The sequence below is a fragment of the Salvelinus namaycush genome, chromosome 31, assembly GCF_016432855.1.
Source record: "Salvelinus namaycush isolate Seneca chromosome 31, SaNama_1.0, whole genome shotgun sequence".
In the NCBI taxonomy this organism is placed as follows: domain Eukaryota; kingdom Metazoa; phylum Chordata; class Actinopteri; order Salmoniformes; family Salmonidae; genus Salvelinus; species Salvelinus namaycush.
Window position 1 is genome coordinate 47037076 of NC_052337.1, and position 26202 is coordinate 47063277.

Here is a 26202-nt window from a genome sequence, read left to right on the forward strand (position 1 = left end):
ACACCAGCTAGCTGGTCTGAGCATGCTCTGAGGCTGGGGATGCCGTCTAGGCCTGCAGCCTTGCGAGGGTTGACACGTTTAAATGTTTTACTCATGTCGGCTACAGTGAAGGAGGGCCCGCAGGTTTTGGTAGCGGGCCATGTCAGTGGCACTGTATTGTCCTCAAAGCGAGCAAAGAAGTTGTTTAGTCTGTCTGGGAGCAAGACATCCTGGTCCGCGACGGGGCTGGTTTTCCTTTTATAGTCCGTGATTGACTGTAGACCCTGCCACATACCTCTCGTGTCTGACTCTACTTTGTCTCTATACTGACACTTAGCTTGTTTGATTGCCTTGCGGAGGGAATAGCTACACTGTTACTACACTGTTACTGTATTCGGTCATGTTTCCGGTCACCTTGCCCTGATTAAAAGCAGTGGTTCGTGCTTTCAGTTTCGCGCAAATGCTGCCATCAATCCACGGTTTCTGGTTTGGGAATGTTTTAATAGACGCTGTGGGTACGACATCGCCGATGCACTTGCTAATAAACCCGCTCACCGAATTAGTGTATTCATCAATGTTGTTCGACGCAGTGCGGAACATATCCCAGTCCACGTGATCGAAGCAATCTTGAAGCTTGGAATCCGATTGGTCGGACCAGCGTTGGGCAGACCTGAGCGCGGGAGCTTCCCGTTTTAGTTTCTGTCTATAGGCTGGGAGCAACAAAATGGAGCCGTGGTCAGCTTTTCCGAAAAGAGGGCAGGGGAGGGCCTTATATGCGTCACAGAAGTTAGAAGAACAATAATCTAAGGTTTTGCCAGCCCTGGTTGCGCCATCGATATGCTGATAGAATTTAGGGAGCCTTGTTTTCAGATTAGCCTTGTTGAAATCCCCAGCTACAATAAATGCAGCCTCAGGATATTTGGTTTCCAGTTTACATACAGTCAAATTAAGTTCTTTCAGGGCCGTTGATGTGTCTGCTTGGGGGGGAATATACACGACTGTGATTATGATCAAAGAGAATTCTCTAGGTAGATAATGCGGTCGGCATTTGATTGTGAGGAATTCTAAGTCAGGTGAACAGAAGGACTTGAGTTCCTGTATGTTGTTATGATCACACCACGTCTCGTTAATCATAAGGTACACACCCCCGTCCTTCTTCTTACCAGAAAGATGTTTGTTTCTGTCGGCGCGATGCGTGAAGAAACCAGCTGTACCGACTTCCGTGAAACAAAGAACGTTACAGTCTCTGATGTCTCTCTGGGATGCAACCCTTGCTCGGATTTTGTCTACCTTGTTGTCAAGAGACTGGCCATTGGCGAGTAGTATGCTCGGGAGCGGTGTGCGAAGTGCCCGCCTACGGAGCCTGACTAGAAGACCGCTCCGTCTGCCCCTTCTACGGCGTCGTAGTTTTGGGTCGCCGACTGGGATCCGGTCCGTTGTCCTGGGTGGTGGGCAAAACAGAGGATCTGCTTCGGGAAAGTGGTATATCCAATAGTTCATCTCGGCTGTATGTAATAAAACCTAAGATTTACCTGGGGTAACAATGTAAGAAATAACACATAAAAAAACTAAATGCTGCATAGTTTCCTAGGAACGCGAAGCGAGGCGGCCATCTCTGTCGGCGCCGGAAGTGCTCACAAAAACACTACAGTGAATACTACAGTATACTAGTCATGTCCACAAAAACACTACAGTGAATAGTAGAGTATTTAGACCATAGTGTACTATTAAAAAAAACATATGGGGGGAGTGTTACGTCTGTCGATGAATGAGTGAGACCAAAGCGCAGTGTGGAAAGTGTTCATGATAATTTAATAATGAAACACCGACAAAACAACAAAAAATATAAACGAACGTAAAGTTCTGCAGGGCTAGACGGCTACTGTGCAAAAACAAGATCCCACAAACTAGGGTGGAAAACAGGCTGCCCAAGTATGATTCCCAATCAGAGACAACGATAGACAGCTGCCTCTGATTGGGAACCATACCCGGCCAACAAAGAAATAGAAAACTAGAATGCCCACCCAAATCACACCCTGACCTAACCAAATAGAGAAATTAAAAGGCTCTCTAAGGTCAGGGCATGACAGGGAGAGAGTAAAAAGCATTTTATAGACACATTGACACTCACGTATGTCTTATTGTATAGACACTCTTCACTGCACTAGGCTGCACACAATTCATCAGACACTGGTTAGTGATTTTGTCTCTGTCTCTCCATCCATATATCTGCTGTCTGCTTTCCTGATGTTTGTCTCTTGGTCTGCCTTTTTTTCTGCCTCTCTCCTTTTTCCTCTCACTCAAACACGCACACACACTTCTGTCACACGTTTCACATATTCATACTTTCCCTCCTTATCCCTCCTCATCATCCCTTTCTCTCCACAGGGCCCTGATGGTCTTCCAGGAAAAATTGGTTTTTCGGGAGATGAGGTAAAATTATGCTGAAGTTTCCTATCACTGTCATATTTCACCCCTGGTTATGTTACACTGGATAGCCCAGCCACTTATCCCTAACTGATTGACTGACAGGCACGCCACTTGAGACAGGCAGCTTTTTTACAGTTTCTTGTTCTTAGGAGCTTGTAGGTACACTGTAATTCATTGATTTACTGTGTGTTGCAATTTATTTCTTCAAGCATATACTGCTTTACCTTGTAAGGAGAGGACTCACCTTATCCACTGTCAACATGTTGCACTCACACGGCAGTGCTGCAACAAATATGCTCATTTGTATTTCAGTTGTAGCTGTGTGTTAGTCATATGATGGTCAGTCTTTTCTTAGCCTTTGTTCGGTAGCACATTTGGTGTATGTTAGGTCAGCTATCTCGTCTGGTCTTATTTTTCCTGCTTCTTTTGTGCTCTCCCCCCAGGGGAAAATTGGAGAGCTGGGAGAAGCTGGACCTCAAGGGTTTCCCGTAAGTTCTAAGGTTTGAATCTTAAGCAACCTGCCTACACATAGTTTGAAGTACAATACCAACACAGCTACTGTAGTAGGTCAAAGCTGTGTGCTGGAAAACCTTTTGTAAAGCATGGGTGGAGTAAGCATTTTTGTGCTTTTTCTTTATTTTTGAGCTTCAGACTAATGCCTACTTTTCACTTAGAATATAGTTTTTTGTTTTTAATAGTACTGCTTTTGGCCAGAGCTTTATATCTTATCTTATGACTGTCTGAAAGTGGAGATTTAACCCATCATTAACTGCCCACATGTTGCGTGTTGTTCTGCTTCCCCCTCGGTGCGTGTGTGTGCGTGTATCTGTACTCATTAGCTGTTATATCAACAGGGTATTCAAGGACCCTCTGGACCTCCAGGAGACCAAGGAATAGCAGGCGAGCCAGTAAGTCCCTCTCTCCATCTCCCCCTCTCCTTCTACTCTCTTACTCTTTCACTTTCTCCGTCACCTTTCTCTCCATCTCCTCTCTCTCTATTTATACTCTTTCTATTTCTCCTCTCTCATCACTCCTCTCCTTTCTCTCTCCACCTCCCCCTCTCCTTCTACTGTCTCTCTCTCCCACTTTCACCATCACATTTCTCTCCATCTCCTCTCTCTCTATTTAAACTCTTACTATTTCTCCTCTCTCCATCGCTCCTCTCTTTTCTCTCACCATCTCTCTCCATCTCTCTCCATCTTCTCCCTTTTCTCTCTCCATTATATTTTCTCCCTATTTATCTCCTCAACCCCATCTCCACCTCCTTCTCTTCATATGCCTCTCCTCTCTCCTTCTCCATCCTCAATAAATTGCCTCCACTTCTCTTTCACACTCTCATCTGTCTGCATATTATTGTCTCGCCAACACCGCCCTCTCTCTCTCTTGCTCTTAATCGGTTAATAAGCACTAAATCCATCATACTTAACAGAGTTCTCTCTCTGTATCCCTGAACAAGCCAGTTACCTCAGGGAGAGTGGCAGCTAGTTTATAAGAGATATATGAATGTCTATTAAAGATGTACACTTCCGGTTAAAAGTTTTACAACCCCTACTCATTCAATTTGCCCACCGGACGACGGTGGGCAAATTGTGCACCGCACTATGGGACTCCTGGTCATTGCCAGTTGTGACACAGTCTGGGACAAACTATTGCCTCAAGCACGGCAATTGAACAGAATAATAACCTAAGCTAATTTTAGGTGACACATTCATTTGCAAAGGACACATTCATTTAACAATTTGAATGACCAGGATCTCTCCCTGCGCATTGTATAGTAGGGTCCACTTGAACCACGTCTATAGAAATCACCCAGTTCTCCTAACCACACCAATATTTCAACTTTCCTTTTTCAAACGACCCAAGGTAGATTTGAACATTAAAAACTATATCAAAATTAAATTGTACCTGGTAGAAAATAGGCAGAATAACGAGAAAAAGTATTCCAATGTTATGAAAGTGATTTAATAGTTTTGTAATTGTGAGAAAATAAAAGCAAAGCGGTAGCTATCTCCTGCAAAAGTGATATGCAAGGACGTCGATCGCCAGTGCAGTGACTTGATCAGCTGCTTAGCTAACTGTTGTAGCTAGCTTGCTTACTGACATAGATGTTAGCTAGCTATCTCTACCTTTACTGATGTAAAAAGCTTGCTTAGCCTGTTTAAATGACCCTGAATTTGTCAAATTGCAGCCCCAAAATGAAGAGGGACTGTTATCAGAAATCTGTCCGTAGATCTATTTTTACATTATGCTCCCTTCAGCTCTAAAAGCCTACGGAGTACCCTGGCATTCCCTTATTGCCACCCATCCCCTGATTGAGACTCTTTTGAATACTCCCAAGTCTGATGGTCTGGTCTCCATCCTCTACTCCAAACTTAACTCAACCAACAAGAGTTCACCTGCGGTCACTTCCATCTGGATTGGAGAACTCCTAGGTTTTGGAGAACAGTTGAACGGGTCTGGAGCAATGTTTTCTCATCATCAAAAAAACGTATCTCTCCAGTTAATTCATTTGAAATGTATTCACAAATTGTATTATGCATCATATCGCCTCTTCCAGATGAAACTCTCTGATGATAATCTCTACAACGGTTGCCCTCTTGGTTTAGTCAGGACTAGGGTTGAATGGTGGGTTACCGAGATTTAACGCCCAAAACCACTCCCCTTTCCGGGATAAATAGCTGCGAAGAAACAGTACGTTCTAATAAATTATTTATATGAACGGCATGGAATGAAATGGAACTGTTAAATTATATGTGATGTCTAAATCTGTCTAAAGATTCTCTACGGCCTCTGCATGATGAATCATCAATGCTCAGGGTGGGGACATACAGCCCATCTCAGTATGGAGCGCAGGTCACAACGCATGTACTGTAGACCCATCATGGTAACATTTTTTCTTGTGACAGGTTGGCCTGCATTCGCTGTAGCATATAAAGTAATATGCATTAATATAAAGACTGAATGCCGGTCTAATTTACTCATCTCCAGCTTGCTTTCGGGGGTCACCTTCTTTTTTTTTTTAAATTGCAGCTACAGAGTTTTAAAACAGCCTATCACTCGAATATCGTTGCTTTAAATCAGTGCACACGTGAGCAGTCTTGCAGTCTTTCTCTCTTGTCATCAACTCCATTCAAATTGCATCCAAAATAGATAATCCTGTTCTATATTTATATATATATATATATATAGCCCTATATATAGATGACCTAGCCTGTCTCCTTCAGGTAATAAATGAAATGTGGTATTAGCCTTATATTTACAGTGCCTTGCAAAGTGATTCATCCCCCTTGGCGTTTTTCCTATTTTGTTGCATTACAACCTGTAATTTAAATGGATTTTTATTTGGATTTCATGTAATGAACATTTTCAAAATAGTCCAAATTGGTGAAGTGAAACGGAAAAAATAACTTGTTTCAGAAAATGCCCCCCCAAAAATTATTTGAAAAGTGGTGCGTGCATATGTATCCACCCCCTTTGCTATGAAGCCCCTAAATAAGATCTGGTGCAACCAATTACCTTCAGAAGTCACATAATTAGTTAAATAAAGTCCACCTGTGTGCAATCTAAGTGTCACATGATCTGTCACATGATCTCAGTATTCTGGAAGGCCCCAGAGTGCAACATCACTAAGCAAGGGGCACCAACAAGCAAGAGGCACCATGAAGCAAGAGGCACCATGAAGACCAAGGAGCGCTCCAAACAGGTCAGGGACAAAGTTGTGGAGAAGTACAGATCAGGGTTGGGTTATAAAAAAATATCCGAAACTTTGAACATCTCACAGAGCACCTTTAAATCCATTATTAAAATGGAAAGAATATGGCACCACAACAAACCTGCCAAGAGACGGCCGCCCACCAAAACTCATGGACCAGGCAAGAGACCAAAGATAACCCTGAAGTAGCTGCAAAGCTCCACAGCGGAGATTGGAGTATCTGTCCATAGGATCACTTTAAGCAGTACGCTCCACAGAGCTGGGCTTTATGGAAGAGTGGCCAGAAAAAATGCATTGCTTAAAGAAAGAAATAAGCAAACACGTTTGGTGTTCGCCAAAAGGCATGTGGGAGACTCCCCAAACATATGGAAGAAGGTACCCTAGTCAGATGAGACTAAATTCTTGAGGGAAACATGTTTGTCTTCCAGAGATTTGAGACTGAGACGGAGGTTCACCTTCCAGCAGGACAATGACCGTAAGCATACTGCTAAAGCACCGCTCGAGTGGTTTAAGGGGAAACATTTAAATGTCTTGGAATGGCCTAGTCAAAGCCCAGCCCTCAATCCAATTGAGAATCTGTGGTAGGACGTAAAGATTGCTGTACACCAGCGGAACCCATCCACCTTGAAGGAGCTGGAGCAGTTTTGCCTTGATGAATGGGCAAGAATCCCAGTGGCTAGATGTGCCAAGCTTATGGAAACATACCCCAAGAGACTTGCAGCTGTAATTGCTGAAAAAGGTGGGTCTACAAATTGACTTTGGGGGGGTGAATAGTTATGCACGCTCAAGTTCAGTTTTTTTGTCTTATTTCTTGTTTGTTTCACAAGAGAACATGTTTAGCATCTTCAAAGTGGAAGGCATGTTGTGTAAATCAAATGATACAAACCCTCCAAAAATCTATTTTAATTCTAGGTTGTAAGGCAACAAAATAGGAAAAATGCCAAGGGGGTGAATACTTTCGCAAGACACTGTAGCTAATTAATGATGGGTTATGCAAAATCATCTTCTAACCTATAGCATCTGTCTCTTGCGCAATATGCACGCACCTGTGCTCCGCTGGCCTCTCTCCTTAAGGGCTTTGTAAGTAAGCATTTCACTGTAAGGTCTACACCTGTTGTGTTCAGCGCATGAACAAATACAATTTAATTTGATTTGATTAGCTTTTCCTGCATGGGACTCCAAGACCTAAGGAGCGTTTCTTTAACCAACAATGCTTTAAGAAGCATTAATAAAAAATAAGTGTTAAGTAAAAATAGGAAAAAAGTTACAAATAATTAAACGGTAGCAGTAAAATAACAAGTGAGGCTATATACAGCAGGTACCAGTACAGAGTCAATGTGCGGGGGCACCGGTTAGTCGAGGTAATTTTGGTAGTATGTACATGTAGGTAGAGTTAAAGTGACTATGCATAGATAATAAACAGAGAGTAGCGTAAAAGAGGGGTATGGGTAGCCCTTTGATTAGCTGTTCAAGAGTCTTATGGCTTGGGGGTAGAAGCTGTTTAGAAACCTCTTAGACCCAGACTTGGCTCACGGCACCGCTTGCCGTGCGGTAGCAGAGAGAACAGTCTATGACTAGGGTGACTGGAGTCTTTGACAATAGTTAGGGCCTTCCTCTGACACCGCCTGGTATAGAGGTCCAGGATGGCAGGAAGCTTGGCACCAGTGATGTACTGGGCCGTACGCATTACCCTCTGTAGTGCCTTGCGGTCGGAGGCCGAGCAGATGCCATACCAGGCAGTGATGCAACCAGTCAGGATGCACCCGATGGTGCAGCTGTAGAACCTTTTGAGGATCTGAGGACCCATGCCAAATCTTTTCAGTCTCCTGAGGGGGAATAGGCTTTGTCGTGCCCTCTTCACGACTGTCTTAGTGTGTTTGGACCATGTTAGTTTGTTGGTGATGTGGACACCAGTGAACTTGAAGCGCTCAACCTGTTTCACTACAGCCCCGTCGATGAGAATGGGGGCCAGCTCGGTCCTCCTTTTCATGTAGTCCACAATCATCTCCTTTGTCTTCATCACATTGAGGGAGAGGTTGTAGTCCTGGCACCACAAGGCCAGGTCTCTTGATCTCCTCGCTCTAGACTGTCTCATCATTGTCGGTGATCAGGCCTACCACTATTGTGTCATCAGCAAACTTCATGATGGTGTTGGAGTCGTGCCTGGCCATGCAGTCATGAGTGAACAGGGAGTAAAGGAGGGGACTGAGCATGAACCCCTGAGGGGCCTCCGTGTTGAGGATAAGCATGGCGGATGTGTTGTTCTTTACTACCTGGGGGGTGGCCCGTTAGGAATTTCAGGATCCAGTTGCAGAGGGAGGTGTTTAGTCCCAGGGTCCTTAGCTTAGTGGTGAGCTTTGAGGGCGCTATGGTGTGAGCACTGAGCTGTAGTCAATAGCAAAGTGTTCCTTTTGTCCAGGTGGGAAAGGGCAGTGTTGGGGCGGTATGCAAATTGGAGTGGGTCTAGGGTTTCTGGGATAATGGTGTTAATGTGAGCCATGACCAGCCTTTCAAAGTACTTCATGGCTACAGATGTGAGTGCTAGGGGTCGGTAGTCATTTAGGCAGGTTACCTTAGTGTTCTTGAGCACAGGGACCATGGTGGTCTGCTTGAAACATGTTTGTATTACAGACTCAGTCAGGGACTGGTTGAAAATGTCTGTGAAGACACTTGACATTTGGTTAGCGCATGCTCCGAACACACGTCCTGGTAATCCGTCTGGCCCTGCGGCCTTGTGATTGTTGACCTTTTTAAAGGTCTTACTCACATTGGCTACGGAGAGTGTGATCACACAGTCATTCGGAACAGCTGATGCTTTCATGCATGCTTCAGTGTTACTTGCCTCGAAGTGAGCATAGGAGTAATTTAGCTTGTCTGGTAGGTTTGTGTCACTGGGCAGCTAGTGGATGTGCTTCCCTTCGTAGTCTAACCCGGCAGCCCTGGCTCATCCGACGAACATCGGACCGGTATAGTACGATTTAATCTTAGTCCTGTATTACAGCTTTGCCTGTTTTATGGTTCGTCGGAGGGTATAGTGGGATTTCTTATAAGCTTCCGGGTTAGAGTACCGCTCCTTGACAGCAGCAGCTCTACCCTTTAGCTCAGTGCAGATGTTGTCTGTAATCCATTGCTTCTGGTTGGGGTATGTACGTACGGTCCCTGTGGGTACGTATGGTCACTGATGCACTTATTGATGAAGCCAGTAACTAATGTAGTGTACTCCTCAATGTCATCGGAAGAATCCCAGAACATATTCCAGTCTGTGCTAGCAAAACAGTCCTGTAGCTTAGCATCTGCTTCATCTGACCACTTTCTTATTGACCGAGTCACTTGTGCTTTTTTATTTTTTATTTTTTTTATTCTTTTTTTATCCCATTTTCTCCCCAATTTTCGTGGTATCCAATCGCTAGTAATTACTATCTTGTCTCCTCGCTACAACTCCCGTACGGGCTCGGGAGAGACGAAGGTCGAAAGCCATGCGTCCTCCGAAGCACAACCCAACCAAGCCGCACTGCTTCTTAACACAGCGCGCCTCCAACCCGGAAGCCAGCCGCACCAATGTGTCGGAGGAAACACCGTGTACCTGGCCCCCTTGGTTAGCGTGCACTGCGCCCGGCCCGCCACAGGAGTCGCTGGAGCGCGATGAGACAAGGATATCCCTACCGGCCAAACCCTCCCTAACCCGGACGACGCTATGCCAATTGTGCGTCGCCCCACGGACCTCCCGGTCGCGGCCGGCTGCGACAGAGCCTGGGCGCGAACCCAGAGACTCTGGTGGCGCAGCTAGCACTGCGATGCAGTGCCCTAGACCACTGCGCCACCCGGGAGGCCCCCCTGCTTTAGTTTTTGCTTGTAAGCAGGAATCAGGAGGATTTAATTATGGTCAGATTTGCCAAATGGAGGGCGAGGGAGAGCTTTGTACACATCTCTGTACAACATTAACAATGTCTACACTGTATTTCTGATCAATTAGATGTTATTTTAATGGACATTTCTAAGTCACCCCAAACTTTTGAACGGTAGAGTATGTAAATTAGATATTTCTGTATTTCATTTTAAATCAAATTGCAATATTTTCTATGAACATGTTTTCACTTTGTCATTATGGGGTATTGTGTGTAGATGTGTCATTATGGGGTATTGTGTGTAGATGTGTAAGACGCAGAATTTTGAATTCAGGCTGTAGTACAATACATTTATAATATAAAAACATTTAAAAGACGCTTTCGACAGGATTACCAACACAGACTGACGTTCGGCTCAAATAGATAGCAGCCTTCAATATGGCAGACCAATCCAAACTCCTCTCTCGGCATGTCCAGCCCACTCATTATCTCAGCCAATTATAGCTAGTGGGAAGGTTGCAAACTTTTTCTGTGGTTTAACCAACAAGGCTTGTAATTTAACAAATGTATTCGTATTTACAGATGGCATACAAGTTTGTTATTAAGGCACATGAAAGGTCACATGTTTGAGAAGGCATTTCTGTCCAAAAACGCATTTTGATTTAAAAAAAAAATGTTTACGTTCAAATATTTCTCCTGTGAAGTCGTGACTTGCGACATACACCTAGTTTCCTGAATCGGGTCACGTATTGGGGGCTTTTCTCAGACACCGCCTGGTATGTATGTATGTCCTGGATGGCTGGGAGCTCACTCCCAGTGATGCGCTGGGCCGCCCGCACCACCCTCTGTAGGGCCTTCTGTTCGAAGGTGGTGCAATTTCCATACCCGATGGTGATGAAATCAGTTAGGATGCTCTCGATCATGCAGCTGTAAAAGTTTTTCAGGATCTGAGGAGCCATGCATTCCACGATCAGCTCCTAGGTCTTGCTGATGTCTCTGTGTCATTGGCGTTGTTGATCAGGCCTACCACCATCGTGTCATCAACAAACTTTATGATAGACTTGGAGTCGTGGGTGGCTACATAGTTGTAGGTGAACACGGAGTATAGCAGGGGGCTAAGCACACACCTCTGGGGGGGGGGGGGGGGGGTTGTTGCCCACTCTTAGCACCTAGGGTGAGCCCCGGAAGTCCAGGATCCAGTTGCAGGGGGAGGTGTTCAGTCCCAGGATCCCGAGCTTGGAGACGAGCTTGGAGGGTGTTAAGGTTTTGTGGAGTACAATTGAGGTTGCGTTGTCTGTGGATCTGTTGAAGCGGTATGCAAATTGGAGTGGATTCACGGTGTCTGGGATGATGAGTTGATGTGTGCCTTGACCATCCTTTCAAAGCACTTCATTATCACATATGTGATTGATACAGGGCGGTAGTCATTGTGGCAGGATGCCTTTGAGTTTTTGGGAACAGGAATGATGGTAGTCAGTTTGAAATATGTGGGGATTACAGACTGGGACAAGGAGTTGTGTCTGTGAAGACACTTGCCAGCTGGTCTGCACATGCCCTGAAGACTTAAAAATCTTACTTACATAAGCCTCGGAGAGAGAGCTCCCCCAGTCCTCCGGATCAGCAGGGGCCCTCATGCAGGGCTCTGTTGTTTTTGTCGAAGCATTCATTAAAGGCATTGAGTTTGTCTGGTAGAGACACATCGTTGGGCAGATCACAGCTAGGGCTTATTTTGTAGTCTGTAATGCACATTAGCCCCTCACTCTCTGGATTTTCCTGAATCTGATGTCCTGTCCGCTCTGTGAATTGAGAATCCATCGAGTTGGATAGTCATGGGGGGTAATCTTGTCCAAAAGCCATGTTTCAGAAAAACAGAGAATATTGCAGTTACGAGTGTGTAATGTTAGCACTAGCAGTAAAGTTACTACAATAGCTTACGACATACGTTACTACAGTAGCTTACTAGCTAGCTTTTGTTGGAAGCTGTCAACATTGTATGTCTAGCACTAACTAGGTAGCTGGTTGGTTAGCAGCATCGTTTCAGTGACTGGCTCAGCCGGCAAGCTAGTAATGTTGGACACATTTCTGTTAGCTTTTGTGCCCATTATGAAACTTCAGAAATACTGTTCATTGAAGCACAAAACTCCTTAGTTAAATGTGAAATGGTGCAACTAAGACTTCCTCGCCAAAAAATAAAATAATATCTATCCCATTACTCTTTGCGAGATACAAGACGGATCAGTGCAGGCATAATCGTCACGCTATCTGACGTTGAAAGTGGAAATGTTACATGTAGCTCCTTAAGGAACCAAGCTTGTTCCATACACTGTTTATGCCTTCAGTAGTGTTGGGAATTCATTTAATCCATAGAAGGGTCATTTGGAGGAAGGATTGTTGATAAATATTTAACATCTGTATCTAAAAGCATAATTGAGAGAGAATTCATCAACAGTGGCATATTTATGACATTTTGGCCTAACCCAGGTCTCCTTTTAGACTACGTAATGTTTCATCTTTAGATAATACAAAACAAACATCGGTGTCATGTGAAGCTTTACTGCTTGCTCTGTAGTATGAGTAGTATTTTGATTTTAATTGTAAAAAATATTTAATTAATTAATGAAGATTGAAAAATGTAAACATGAACATTGCATTTTTTTAATATATATATATTGTTGAACATAATATACCCTACCAGCATGTTAAATCTCCAGAGTTTGATCTCTGCTACTTTTAGAGTAAAGGCCCATTTTATACAGATAAATAGGCATAGTAGGCAATGTAACCAATCACAACCCACAGCCCTCCTTTAACTTGTATCTTTGGGCATGTAAAATGGCGCTGGAGAGGAAGGCAGACGTTTTACGTGCCCCCAACCGATTGTGTTTTTTTGTTTGTTTATTTGTGTTGTTTTTAACTTATTTTTTTACTTATTTTGTACAAAAATAACTTTTAGACATCAGGACTGCGATTACTCACCACGGACTAGAAGAATCCTTTTTTTTCCCTTTCACGACTCTGATGAGCCCGACGTGAAGGATGTACTGCTTTCTCGGGAACAGGCCCCGATCTCCATGATTTGCGTGAAGAGGAGATGGAGAAAAAGGGGCCAAAAGGCAGGCTGCCTTCTGAGAATTCATAGGCGATCGAATAAACCCCCACTTCCCTCCATTTAAAAAATTATTATTATTTCACCTTTTATTTAACCAGGTGGGCCAGTTGAGAACAAGTTCTCATTTAAAAATGCGACCTGGCCAAGATAAAGCAAAGCAGTGCGACAAACAAAACAGAGTTACACATAGGATTTAAAAAAGTACAGTCGATAACACAATAGAAACATTTATATACAGTGTGTGCAAATGGAGTAAGGAGGAAAGGCAATAAATACGCCATAGTAGCGAAGCAATTACAATTTAGCAAATTAACACTGAAGGGATGGATGTGCAGATGATGATGTGCAAGTAGAAATACTGGTGTGCAAAAAAGTAAATTAAAATAATATGGGGATGCGGTAGGTAGTTGGGTGGGCTAATAACAGATGGGCTATAGCTGCAGCGATCGGTAAGCTGCTCAGATAGCTGATGCTTAAAGTTAGAGAGGGATATATGAGTCTCCAGCTTCAGTGATTTTTGCAATTCGTTCCAGTCATTGGCAGCAGAGAACTGGAAGGAAAGGCGGCCAAAGGAAGAATAGGCTTTGGGTGTGACCAGTGAAATATACCTGCTACAGATGTTTTTGTGCTGGTCAAGGGCAGTCAGGTCTGGAGTGAACTAAGGACTATATCTGTTCCTGGTTCTACATTTTTAGAATGTGGCATGCTTATTTAAGATGTTGAGGAAAGCACTTTTAAAGAATAACCAGGCATCCTCTACTGACGGAATGAGGTCAATATCATTCCAGGATACCCGGGCCAGGTCGATTAGAAAAGCCTGAAGTGTCATTGACATCAGTCATTGGCTTCATCAAAAAGTGCATCGATGACGTCGTCCCCACAGTGACCGTACGTACATACCTCAACCAGAAGCCATGGATTACAGGCAGCATCCGCACTGAGCTAAAGGCTACAGCTGCCATTTTCAAGGAGCTGGACTCTAACCCGGAAGCTGTAAGAAATCCCGCTTTGCCCTCCGACGATCCATCAAACAGGCACAGCGGCAATACAGGACGAAGATCGAATCGTACTACACTGGCTTTGACGCTCATCGGATGTGGCAGGGTTTGCAAACCATTACAGACTACAAAGTGAAGCACAGGCGAGAGCTGCCCAGTGACACGAGCCTACAAGATGAGCTAAACTACTTCTATGCTCGCTTCGAGGCAAATTACACTGCTTCAATATGAGGTCCTAAACTTAGCATGAAAGTGCATCCTTGTAGGTGTGTGTGCTAATATAGTCAAAATGTTTGGGGTAAGTTTAGCCAATGTCCATGGGATTAGCTGAGCCAAGGGCTGAGCCAATGGCAAGTTGATCAAATTTAAGTGTTTTCTTCCCAGGCGTAATGTAAGGCAAGTTGAGCCTGTCCTGCGGCTCAATACACAGGATTTACAGCATCCTGCAATATATGTAGATATCTTTGTTTGAAAATGATACTATATTTCCCTTGACGGAGTGATGCTGATGTGCTTTGAAAGACTGTTCATGGCTCACATCAACAGCATCATCACGGATACCCTAGACCCACTCCAATTCGAATACCACCCCAACAGATCCACAGATGAGGTAATCTCAATCGCACTCCACACTGCCCTTTCCCATCTGGACAAAAGGAACACGCATGTGAGAATGCTGTTCATTGACTACAGCTTAGCGTTCAACACCATAGTGGCCGTAGAACTCATCACTAAGCTAAGGACCCTGGGACTAAACACCTCCCTCTGCAACTGGATCTTGGACTTCCTGACGGGCCGCCCCCAGGTGGTAAGGGTAGGCAACAACACGTCTGCCACGCCGATCCTCAACACTGGTGCCCCTTGGGGGGGTGTGCTTAGTCCCCTCCTGTACTCCCTGTTCACCCACAACTGCATGGTCAAACACGACTCCAACACCATCATTAAGTTTGCCGATGACACAAAAGCGGTAGGCCTGATCACCGACAATGATGAGACAGCCTATAGGGAGGCGGTCAGAGAATTGGCAGTGTGGTGCCAGGACAACAACCTCTCACTCAATGTGAGCAAGACAAAGGAACTGATCGTGGACTACAGGAAAAGGCGGGACAAACAGGCCCCCATTATTAACATTGACGGGGCTGTAGTGGAGCGCGTCGAGAGTTTCAAGTTCCTTGGTGTCCACATCACCAACGAACTATCGTGGTCCAAACACACCAAGACAGTCGTGAAGAGCAGCACCTGTTGGGCAGCACTTGTTCTCTTGTAGCCTGATCCACCAACCCGACCTGACTGTAACCCTCGTGGATCCATGTAGCGAAACAGAACGCAAGCTCATGAGATCAGGATGGTTGAACAAGGATAGTTCTTGTGTGGTTTGAGCACAAAGCTGCATTGGTTTCTCTTATATGACCATCTCTCATCAACATTGTGTCTCTGCTCTGTTTTCTAGGGACTCCCTGGGCCAGTGGGGACAGTGGGGCCACTAGGAGAAATGGGTCTAAAGGTGAAAATTTACACATACAGTACACACACACATGGATGCTCACACGTACACTCATGCGCGCACGCACACACACACGTACACACACTTTATCACTCTCTCTCACACACACACAGACACATACACATTCACATCGTCTGGTCTGGTCTCACTAGTTTAATCAGGATGTGTGTGTAACTACCTGTTTCTTCCTCCCACTATAATGAATAATGATTGATTGACTGATTTTATTTGTCACTTAGAAATGCCCTTGTTTTTCAAAGAAAAGCACATTTTTTGTCCATTATAATGACATCAAATTGATCAGAAATACAGTGTAGACATTGTTAATGTTGTAAATGACTATTGTAGCTGGAAAATGGCAGATTTTGTTATGTAATATCTACATAGGCCCATTATCAGCAACCATGTGTTCCAATGGCACGTTGTGTTAGCTAATCCAAGTTTATCATTTTAAAAGGCTAATTGATCATTAGAAAACCCTTTTGCAATTATGTTAGCACAGCTGAAAACTGTTGTCCTGATTAAAGAGCAAAAAAACTGGCCTTCTTTAGACTAGTTGAGTATCTGGAGCATCAGCATTTGTGGGTTCGATTACAGGATCAAAATGGGCAGAAACAAAGAACGTTTTCTGAAACTCGTCAGTCTATTCTTGTTCTGAGAAATGAAGGCTATTCCATGCGAGAAATTGACAACTGAAGATCTCATACAACGCTGTGTACTACTCCCTTCACAGAACAGCGCAAACTGGTCTAACCACAATTGAAAGAGGAGTGGGAGGCCCCGGGATGCTGGTCTTCTTGGCAGAGTTGCAAAGAAAAAGCCATATCATATTGCTGCAAATTGAGGATTCTTTGACGAAAGCAAAGTTTGAAGGACACAATTATTTCAATTAAAAATCATTATTTATAACCTTGTCAACATCTTGACTATATGTCCTATTCGTTTTGCTACTAATGTCATGTATGTTTTCATGGAAAACAAGGGCATTTCTAAGTGACCCCGAACTTCTGAACGGTAGTGTATATACACAGTGTATATAAAGTGCATTCGGAAAGTATTCAGACCCCTTGACATTTTCCACATTTTGTAAGCTATAGCCTTATTCTGTTTTTTTCCCTCGTCAATCTACACACAATACCCCATAATGACAAAGCAAAAACGTTTTTTTTCAACTCTAGAGAGTTGAAAACAGCATGTCTGGGACAGGTAGCACGTCCGGTGAACAGGTCAGGGTTCCATAGCCGCAGGCAGAACAGTTGAAACTGGAGTAGCAGCACGACCAGGTGGACTGGGAATAGCAAGGAGTCATCAGGCCAGCTAGTCCTGAGGCCTGGTCTTAGGGCTCAGGTCCTCCGAGAGAGAGAAAGAAAGAAATAGAGAAAAAGAGAGAATTATAGAGAGCATACTTAAATTCACACAGGACACCGGATAAGACAGGAGAAATACTCCAGATATAACAGACTGACCCTAGCCCCCCGACACAAAGTATTGCAGCATAAATACTGGAGGCTGAGACAGGAGGGGTCGGGAGACACTGTGGCCCCGTCCGACGATACCCCGGACAGGGACAAACAGGCAGGATATAACCCCACATACTTTGCCAAAGCACAGCCCCCACACCACTAGAGGGATATCTCCAATCACCAACTTACCATCGTGAGACAAGGCCGAGTATAGCCCACAAAGATCTCCCCCACGGCACAACCCGGGGGGCGCCAACCCGGACAGGAAGATCACGTCAGTGACTCAACTCAAAACTCAAGTGAAGCACCCCTCTTAGGGACGGCATGGAAGAGCACCAGTAAGCCAGTGACTCAGCCCCTGTAATAGGGTTAGAGGCAGAGAATCCCTGTGGAGAGAGGGGAACTGGCCAGACAACGACAGCAAGGGTGGTTCGTTGCTCCAGTGCCTTTCCGTTGACCTTCACACTCCTGGACCAGACTACACTCAATCATAGGACCTACTGAAGAGATGAGTCTTCAATAAAAAGACTTAAAGGTCGAGACCAAGTCTCCAACTCACACATGGATAGGCAGACCATTCCATAAAAAGGGAGCTCTATAGGAGAAAGCCCTGCCTCCAGCTGTTTGCTTAGAAATTCTAGGGACAATAAGGAGGCCTGCGTCTTGTGACCATAATGTACGTGTAGGTATGTACGGCAGGAACAAATCGGAACGATAGATAGGAGCAAGCCCATATAATGCTTTGTAGGTTAGCAGTAAAACCTTGAAATCAGCCCTTGCCTTAACAGGAAGCCAATTTAGAGAGGCTAGCACTGGAGTAATATGATCACATTTTTTGGTTCTAGTCAAGATTCTAGCAGCTGTGTTTAGCAATAACTGAAGTTTATTTAATTATTTATCCGGGTAGCCGGAAAGTAGAGCATTGCAGTAGTCTAACGTAGAAGTAAAAAAAGCATGGATACATTTTTCTGCATCATTTTTGGGCAGAAAGTTTCTGATTTTTGCAATGTTACGTTGATGGAAAAAAAGCTGTCCTTGAAACAGTCTTCATATGTTGGTCAAAAGAGAGATCAGGGTCCAGAGTAACGCTGAGGTCCTTCACAGGTTTATTTGAGACGACTGTACAACCATCAAGATTAATTGTCAGATTCAACAGAAGATCTCTTTGTTTCTTGGGACCTAGAACTAGCATCTCTGTTTTGTCCGAGTTTAAAAGTAGAACATTTGCCGCCATCTACTTCCTTATGTCTGAAACACAGGCTTCCAGGTAGGTCGGTTTTGGGGCTTCACCATGTTTCATCAAAATGTATAGCTGTGTGTCGTCCGCATAGCAGTGAAAGTTAACATTATGTTTCCGAATGACATTACCCGTGCTCAGGCTAGGCCATTCAATGACATTCAGAGATTTGTCCCGAAGCCACTCCTGAGTTGTCTTGGCTGTGTGCTTAGGGTCATTTTCCTGTTGCCTTCTGGATGATAGCGGGGTGAACAGGCAGTGGCTTGGGTGGTTGTTGTCCTTGATTATATTTGTGGCCTTCCTGTGACATCGGGTGCTGTAGGTGTCCTGGAGGGCAGGTAGTTTGCCCCCGGTGATGCATTGTGCAGACCGCACTACCCTCTAGATAGGAATCCTATAGGATTTTTTGGCTAGGGTGCTGCTACTCTGTTTAATATCTAACCTGATTGCCTAGTCACCTTTACTCCTACCTACCTACATACCGTCCCAATAGTGGACCTTTGGTCTCGACCCCGCCCTGTGCAACTGGGTCCTGACGGGCTGCCCCCAGGTGGTGAAGATAGGAAACAACATCTCCATCCCACTGATCCTCAACACTGGGGCCCCACAAGGGTGCGTCCTCAGTCCTCTCCTGTACTCCCTGTTTACCCATGACTGCGTGGCCATGCACGCTTCCAACTCAATCATCAAGTTTGCAGACGACACTACAGTGGTAGGCCTGATTACCAACAACGACAAGACAGCCTACGGGAGGAGGTGAGGGCCCTCGGAATGGTACGGCAATTGCACCTCTCTCAACCGCAAGGCAATAAAAAAAATCCAATAGAAAATCCTATCAGATTTTGGAACCAATAGGACTGGTTCCAAAATCTGACTTAAATGTTTCTATTGGTCATACTGCAAAATAATTTGCAGCCTTGAATCACTCCCATATTGCGATGGTGTGTTGAAGAGGTTGAGAACCCCAGGGAATTATCACTGGTGTGAGTAGGTAAAGATATGGAGATTGTGTTCTGGACATAGGAGGGGGGTTTAGTACCATTGATTTTGTCAATGGTATTGGTATTTCAAATTCTACTAGCATTTTCAAATTCAAATGGCAGGGAGAATATGGGGTGCTTTCTGTATAAAAGTCGCTGGCTTCACACTTATACATGGATTTGAGAGTCAAACTATCACTCAAACAACAACCAATCTTTGTCACTGTTGATATTCTATAGTGGGTTGTGATTCTTTTGAAGTTAAATAACAAAGCAACTGATTAGTTTCCTTCCCTGTTTCAGCAGCCTCCCAAAACTTCCATCCGACATTCTAGAATTTAGATGACTGTTTTCAGCAAATTATTTTCTAACCAGTGATAGGAAAATTATTCTCAGATTCAAAGTGAGCTTTAAACAGTGTTAGTTTAAACAATGCATACACCCCAAAAGTTTGCCTCAGATCTATTGATTTCAAATAAATATCAATATTATTGATTGAAAAATAAGTGTTGGGTTTCTCTTTTTGTTTTGGCGACCCCCAAAATAAAATATGTATATGATTACTATTGTGGCACATGTACAGTGGGGCAAAAAAGTATTTAGTCAGCCACCAATTGTGCAAGTTCTCCCACTTAAAAAGATGAGAGAGGCCTGTAATTTTCATCATAGGTACACTTCAACTATGACAGACAAAACGAGAGAAAAAAAATCCAGAAAATCACATTGTAGGATTTTTAATACATTGATTTGCAAATTATGGTGGAAAATAAGTATTTGGTCACCTACAAACAAGCAAGATTTCTGGCTCTCACAGACCTGTAACTTCTTCTTTAAGAGGCTCCTCTGTCCTCCACTCGTTACCTGTATTAATGGCACCTGTTTGAACTTGTTATCAGTATAAAAGACACCTGTCCACAACCTCAAACAGTCACACTCCAAACTCCACTATGGCCAAGACCAAAGAGCTGTCAAAGGACACCAGAAACAAAATTGTAGACCTGCACCAGGCTGGGAAGACTGAATCTGCAATAGGTAAGCAGCTTGGTTTGAAGAAATCAACTGTGGGAGCAATTATTAGGAAATGGAAGACATACAAGACCACTGATAATCTCCCTCGATCTGGGGCTCCACGCAAGATCTCACCCCGTGGGGTCAAAATGATCACAAGAACGGTGAGCAAAAATCCCAGAACCACACGGGGAGACCTTGCTAGAGAGCATTTGGATGATCCAGAAGAAGATTGGGAGAATGTCATATGGTCAGATGAAACCAAAATAGAACTTTTTGGTAACTCAACTCGTCGTGTTTGGAGGACAAAGAATGCTGAGTTGCATCCAAAGAACACCATACCTACTGTGAAGCATGGGGGTGGAAACATCATGCTTTGGGGCTGTTTTTCTGCAAAGGGACCAGGACGACTGATCCGTGTAAAGGAAAGAATGAATGGGGCCATGTATCGTGAGATTTTGAGTGAAAACCTCCTTCCATCAGCAAGGGCATTGAAGATGAAACGTGGCTGGGTCTTTCAGCATGACAATGATCCCAAACACACCGCCCGGGCAACGAAGGAGTGGCTTCGTAAGAAGCATTTCAAGGTCCTGGAGTGGCCTAGCCAGTCTCCAGATCTCAACCCCATAGAAAATCTTTGGAGGGAGTTGAAAGTCCGTGTTGCCCAGCAACAGCCCCAAAACATCACTGCTCTAGAGGAGATCTGCATGGAGGAATGGGCCAAAATACCAGCAACAGTGTGTGAAAACCTTGTGAAGACTTACAGAAAACGTTTGACCTCTGTCATTGCCAACAAAGGGTATATAACAAAGTATTGAGAGAAACTTTTGTTATTGACCAAATACGTATTTTCCACCATAATTTGCAAATAAATTCATGAAAAATCCTACAATGTGATTTTCTGGATTTATTTTTCTCATTTTGTCTGTCATAGTTGAAGTGTACCTATGATGAAAATTACAGGCCTCTCTCATCTTTTTAAGTGGGAGAACTTGCACAATTGGTGGCTGACTAAATACTTTTTTGCCCCACTGTATACTTTATATTTACTATATACTCCGCGATGCGTCATGCCTAAGAATAGCCCTTAGCCGTGGTATATTGGTCATATACCACCTCTTCGGGCCTTATTGCTTAAATAACAAACAAGAAAAAACACATCATGACGCTGGCCCTTTCAGTGATTTGGCTAGCAGAGATGTGAACAGCAGTTTTATTACCTTACAACCACATCATAAATACCACAGACTCTCCCTGACCATGCAATTGAGAGAGTTTCACAGTAAAAACAAGGGATTCTTCTGCCCAATTCTACTACGTCCCATAATTTGAGAATAGAACAATATTCCTATTTTGGAGAATGTGTAAATGATCGGTGGAGAAGCCAGCTATGACCCGGTCCATTTTGTTTCATGTTTGTGACCTCATGAAAGACAATACAGCCACATTACCCTAACTCTGTTTATACAGGTGCCTCAGTTATTAAGTTTGCATCTAATTCTTGTATAAAATGAATGAGTAAAGATGAAACTATTTACGAAATTATGTAATGTGATGTTAACTTTTAAAATGAGAAAATTGTCTTCCTGTAAAGTTGAACAAAGTCAGTAGCCATGCCCAAGTGAATAGGCATTGGTTGGAAATAATGAGCCAAACCATTTTCTACATTTCTATAAGAGCCTCCATGACCCAATTCACGTTAGACGAAGCAAACCCCAGCGTGAGCTGAGGTTGCAAATGGTTGAATTTCTGAGACCAAAACATGCCAGGTGACGCTGGTGTGTGAAGTGGTTGAAACTACAACTCTACCAAAGGACAAAACTATTCCACGTGGGGCATTGGTTACACAGCTGGAAATGGTTAAACTCTGAGACTATCGATCCCTACAGAATAAGAGCACATTTTAGGCACAAATTACTAGTCTGCAGCTAGAAATTACGTAAACCGAGGACGAGAATACAGACAACCTCCGAAATATCTATATATGAAAACATTTCTGAATGGTACTCTAAAGTATCTATTCTAACCACGAAATACTTGGTTCGGGGAAACGCAACCAGAGAGACGGAACTCTATAATCATACAACCACATCATAACATATAATCATTTTTCTGAGATTTATGTGAATTTTGGAATTTTGGAGTAATTTTTCAGCAAAGCTCTGTCATTGACGTACATTGTGTTCCCAGGCCCATATGCTTAAAGGATTAGCATTTCAATAAATATAATTATAGAATGTGTGTAATGAATCCATTTGTCTTTCCCACTCTTTCTCAGTCCCACCCCTTTCCCTTTGTCCACCAAGCCGTTATATTGGCTTAGCCCACTAGAGACTCTTTCCGATCATTGTTAGTAACCAATGTCTGTTTGTTTATGTATTTCTGTGATTGTTTAGTTAGTTAGTAAATAAATAATTGAGCCAATTAGTAAATGGATGATTCATAGTAGAGGCTGGATTCGTGCAGATAACCAATAATTTACGATGTTCCGATGAGACTGTCGAAGGTAATAATAATAATTCATTAATATAAGATAAATTGATCAGATATTAAAATATCTGAAGAGTTATATTGTCACGCCCTGACCTTAGTTTTATATGTTTTATGTATTATTTTGGTCAGGTCAGGGTGTGACGAGGGTGGGTATGTTTGTTTGTCCTGTCTAGGGTTTTTTGTATATCTAGGGCATTTGTTAGTCTAGGTTATTATAGGTCTATGGTGGCCTGAATTGGTTCCCAATCAGAGACAGCTGTTTATCCTTGTCTCTGATTGGGGATCCTATTTAGGTTGCCATTTTCCATTTAGGTTTTGTGGGTTATTTTCTATGTGTAGCATGTCAGCACTCGTTATTATTAGCTCCACGTTATTTTGTTAGTTTGTTTAGTGTTCTTTGTATATAAAAGAAGAATGTATTATAATCACGCTGCGCCTTGGTCTCATTACGACGAACGTGGCATATATTCGGAAAATTATAACTTTGTAATCTGAACATTTTCCTTGGTGCCCCGACTTCCTAGTTAATTAAATTTACATGATTAGTTTAATCACGTAATAATAATTACAGAGAATTTATTTGATAAAATAACAGTCTTCACATTTAATGATACTAAAGACACGACACTTATCATCTACTATAACAATACAGTGACTAAAAATGGCATACAAATGGCTACAACTTAGCTAGCTAGCTAGTCAGCTGACAGGAAAAATGTGGCTAACAGTAGTTTCTTAGCATAAAATAAAATGATGTACAATGATGAAAATATGTCTAAAACATTGACAACTTCATCAGGAAACATAAGGAAATAAATACTCTACTCAAAATTATTGCATTCACGCACAGTAAAGGATAAAACAGAATAATCATTTTAGAATGTGGCAAGCTTAACTTGGGAGTTTGGCTAATTAATGCTGCGAGCTCGTGCTAGCTGTGACATCATCAGTCACTCTTAAAGGGACAGGCTGTCTTACAAGTGAATGAAACAAAAATTAATATAGAACTGTTGTTTCCGATCAACGAACATTTTGTAATTAATTTTGTTGTATTATACTGGAAGTAATGAAAACAAACTAATTTAATGGGTTCAATTAAGAAAAAGTTATAATAAAATCCTACAAGAGATCTAAGACCTATAGGATCTTTGATTTCCAAAAGGAAAAAAAGTAGTCCAATAGGATTCTGATAGAGGAGATACAAAATCCTATAGTTAGTGTGTGTTTTGTGTTTGTAAGCGTATGTTGTGTGTGAGTGTGTGTTGGAGTGTCAGTGTAGTATGCGTGAGTGTGTGGGTAGAGTCCCGTGAGTGTTCATAGAGCCAGTGCAAGAGAGTCAGTGCTACAAAAAAGAGGGTCAATGCAAATAGTCCGGGTAGCCATTTGATTATCTGTTCAGCAGTGTTATGGCTTGGGGGTAGAAGCTGTTCAGCAGTCTTTTGGTTCCAGACTTGGCGCGAGCAAAGAGATGGGTGCAGTGAAATGTGTTGTTTTACAGGGTCAGACATAGTAGTACGGCGTCCTTGGAGCCAATTAGGGATAAGTGCCTTGCTCAAGGGTACGTCAACTGATTTTTCAGCTTGTTGCCTTTGGTATTTGAACCAGCGAGCTTTCGGTTACTTCTCCTTTACTCTTTTTGTCTGTCTCTTAGGGTCCTCCAGGCAAAGTGGGTCATCCAGGACTGCCTGGCGAGCCGGGGGAGAAGGTCAGTCACGAGTACTCACCACATCCTACTCTTATCACCCTCTTTCCTCATTCTAACACTGTAACATGGTTGTCTGTCCATTATAATAAGTCAGTCTCTCACTTCCTACACACACACTTACTGTCGTGAATGCAATGATGTTTCTGTGATGAGTCTGTGTAAATGACAAATTAGTGAATAACAGCACAGTTACTGTATGTAGGCAGTTGTTACAGCACATTCACACACCCATGCACACACATGTACGCACACACGCATAAGCACACACACACACACACAGGCAGAAACATATCTGTAACGTTAAGGAAACCCTGCCCTCAAAATTGTGTGTGTGTGTATCAGGGAGCACTCGGAGCCATTGGTAACATCGGAGAGCAGGGACTAATGGGACAACGGGTCAGTGTTTCTGTCATTCTCTTCTTAAAATGAATTTCTCCTGATCATTTTGTGGTTTTTGTTAGCCATCAAATGTCAATCTCATTCACTGCTTGTGCTCTGTGTGTAGGGAGAGCCAGGGCTTGAGGGAGAGGCCGGTGCTGCTGGTCCTGATGGAACAAAGGTAAGGCCTGAGACAAATCTCAATGAGTCATTGTGTGCGTCCAAATGGCACCCTATTCGCTATGAGCCCTGGTCAAAAGTAGTGCATAATACATTTTTATTAACTTTGGTGCTCTCATTATTCTGATGTCTTTTGTGAGGTAATGGTCAAGTTGTTTATGGTGTTTTGAAACCACCAGGCAAAAACATATCTGAACAGATAAAAAAACACTATTATGAAGCAGAAATACCTCTATCTGATGACTCCACAACCAGAAAAACTGTTTACACCCAGAAATATGACATCATTATGACATTCCATGCCACATTATGCCTGCTGGTTTCACCAGCTCTCTTTGCAGATCATTCCGTTTTTAGCTGTTGTATTGAGCTGCCCAGTTGAACCCATGCTGTTCTGTTTTATTAGGGTGAAAAGGGTGACATGGGGCAGGAGGGCGACAAAGGAGAGAAGGGTGAAACCGGAATGAAGGGAAAGGACGGCCCACCTGGGAATCCTGGACTCATAGGCATCACAGTGAGTGACAAACGTAACCAAACACCCCCCCACACACACACTCAATTGTTCTCAATTGCTCACCTTGGTAAATAAAAGCTTTCTATGGCTACAATATGTTGACCCGACACACTACACCAACTGTGACTGGGTTGTAGTTGTAATAAATAAATTCGATTTAATTACCACTAATATTCCATGAAAAACGATAGAACGATAACCCAAATAAATAGCCTATGTATAGCAGCCTAGAAGTAGGTGCTTTCTTCCCTGTCTTCTCTCTGGCGGTGGTGAGAATGATGAAGAAGCTGCGTGTGTGCACTGCGGAGGCCGTCAGAGACTTGACCGCTTTGGCCAATGAGAACGTTGAAAAACAATCACCAGCAGCTCCCGTCTAGCCTTATAAACAACATGAGGAGCTGCTAGTTCAAAACCACAAGCTTTAGAGGCACGTCCGCAGTGGACCAGACTGCAGCGCGGTCCGATTACAGAGAGCTGGTCAGAGCCTCTCATTCTGAGATTCAGGGAACAAGACATTCGCATCCTGTGCCAACGCTTCTCCCTCCCGTGCGCCTCCACTATCAATGGCTTTAGGGACTTTGTTCACAGTAGGGGACACGCAAGCTGAGACCACTGCTTAACTGTACACATCTCCAGTTCTTGACTTGAGTCTGACTAGCTCAAAAGT

General features: G+C 43.4%; 1 protein-coding gene across 1 annotated transcript in view; it reads left to right on the top strand.

Moving 5' to 3' along the window:
- Positions 1-26202, top strand: part of col27a1a (collagen, type XXVII, alpha 1a) — a 209378-nt gene that overhangs the window by 119744 nt on the left and 63432 nt on the right. Inside the window, exons 30-37 of the mRNA XM_038970195.1 lie at positions 2368-2412; positions 2853-2897; positions 3264-3317; positions 15524-15577; positions 24410-24463; positions 24806-24859; positions 24969-25022; positions 25428-25535. Of these exons, the coding sequence (XP_038826123.1) occupies positions 2368-2412; positions 2853-2897; positions 3264-3317; positions 15524-15577; positions 24410-24463; positions 24806-24859; positions 24969-25022; positions 25428-25535 (468 nt within the window). The remainder of the gene's footprint in view (positions 1-2367; positions 2413-2852; positions 2898-3263; positions 3318-15523; positions 15578-24409; positions 24464-24805; positions 24860-24968; positions 25023-25427; positions 25536-26202) is intronic.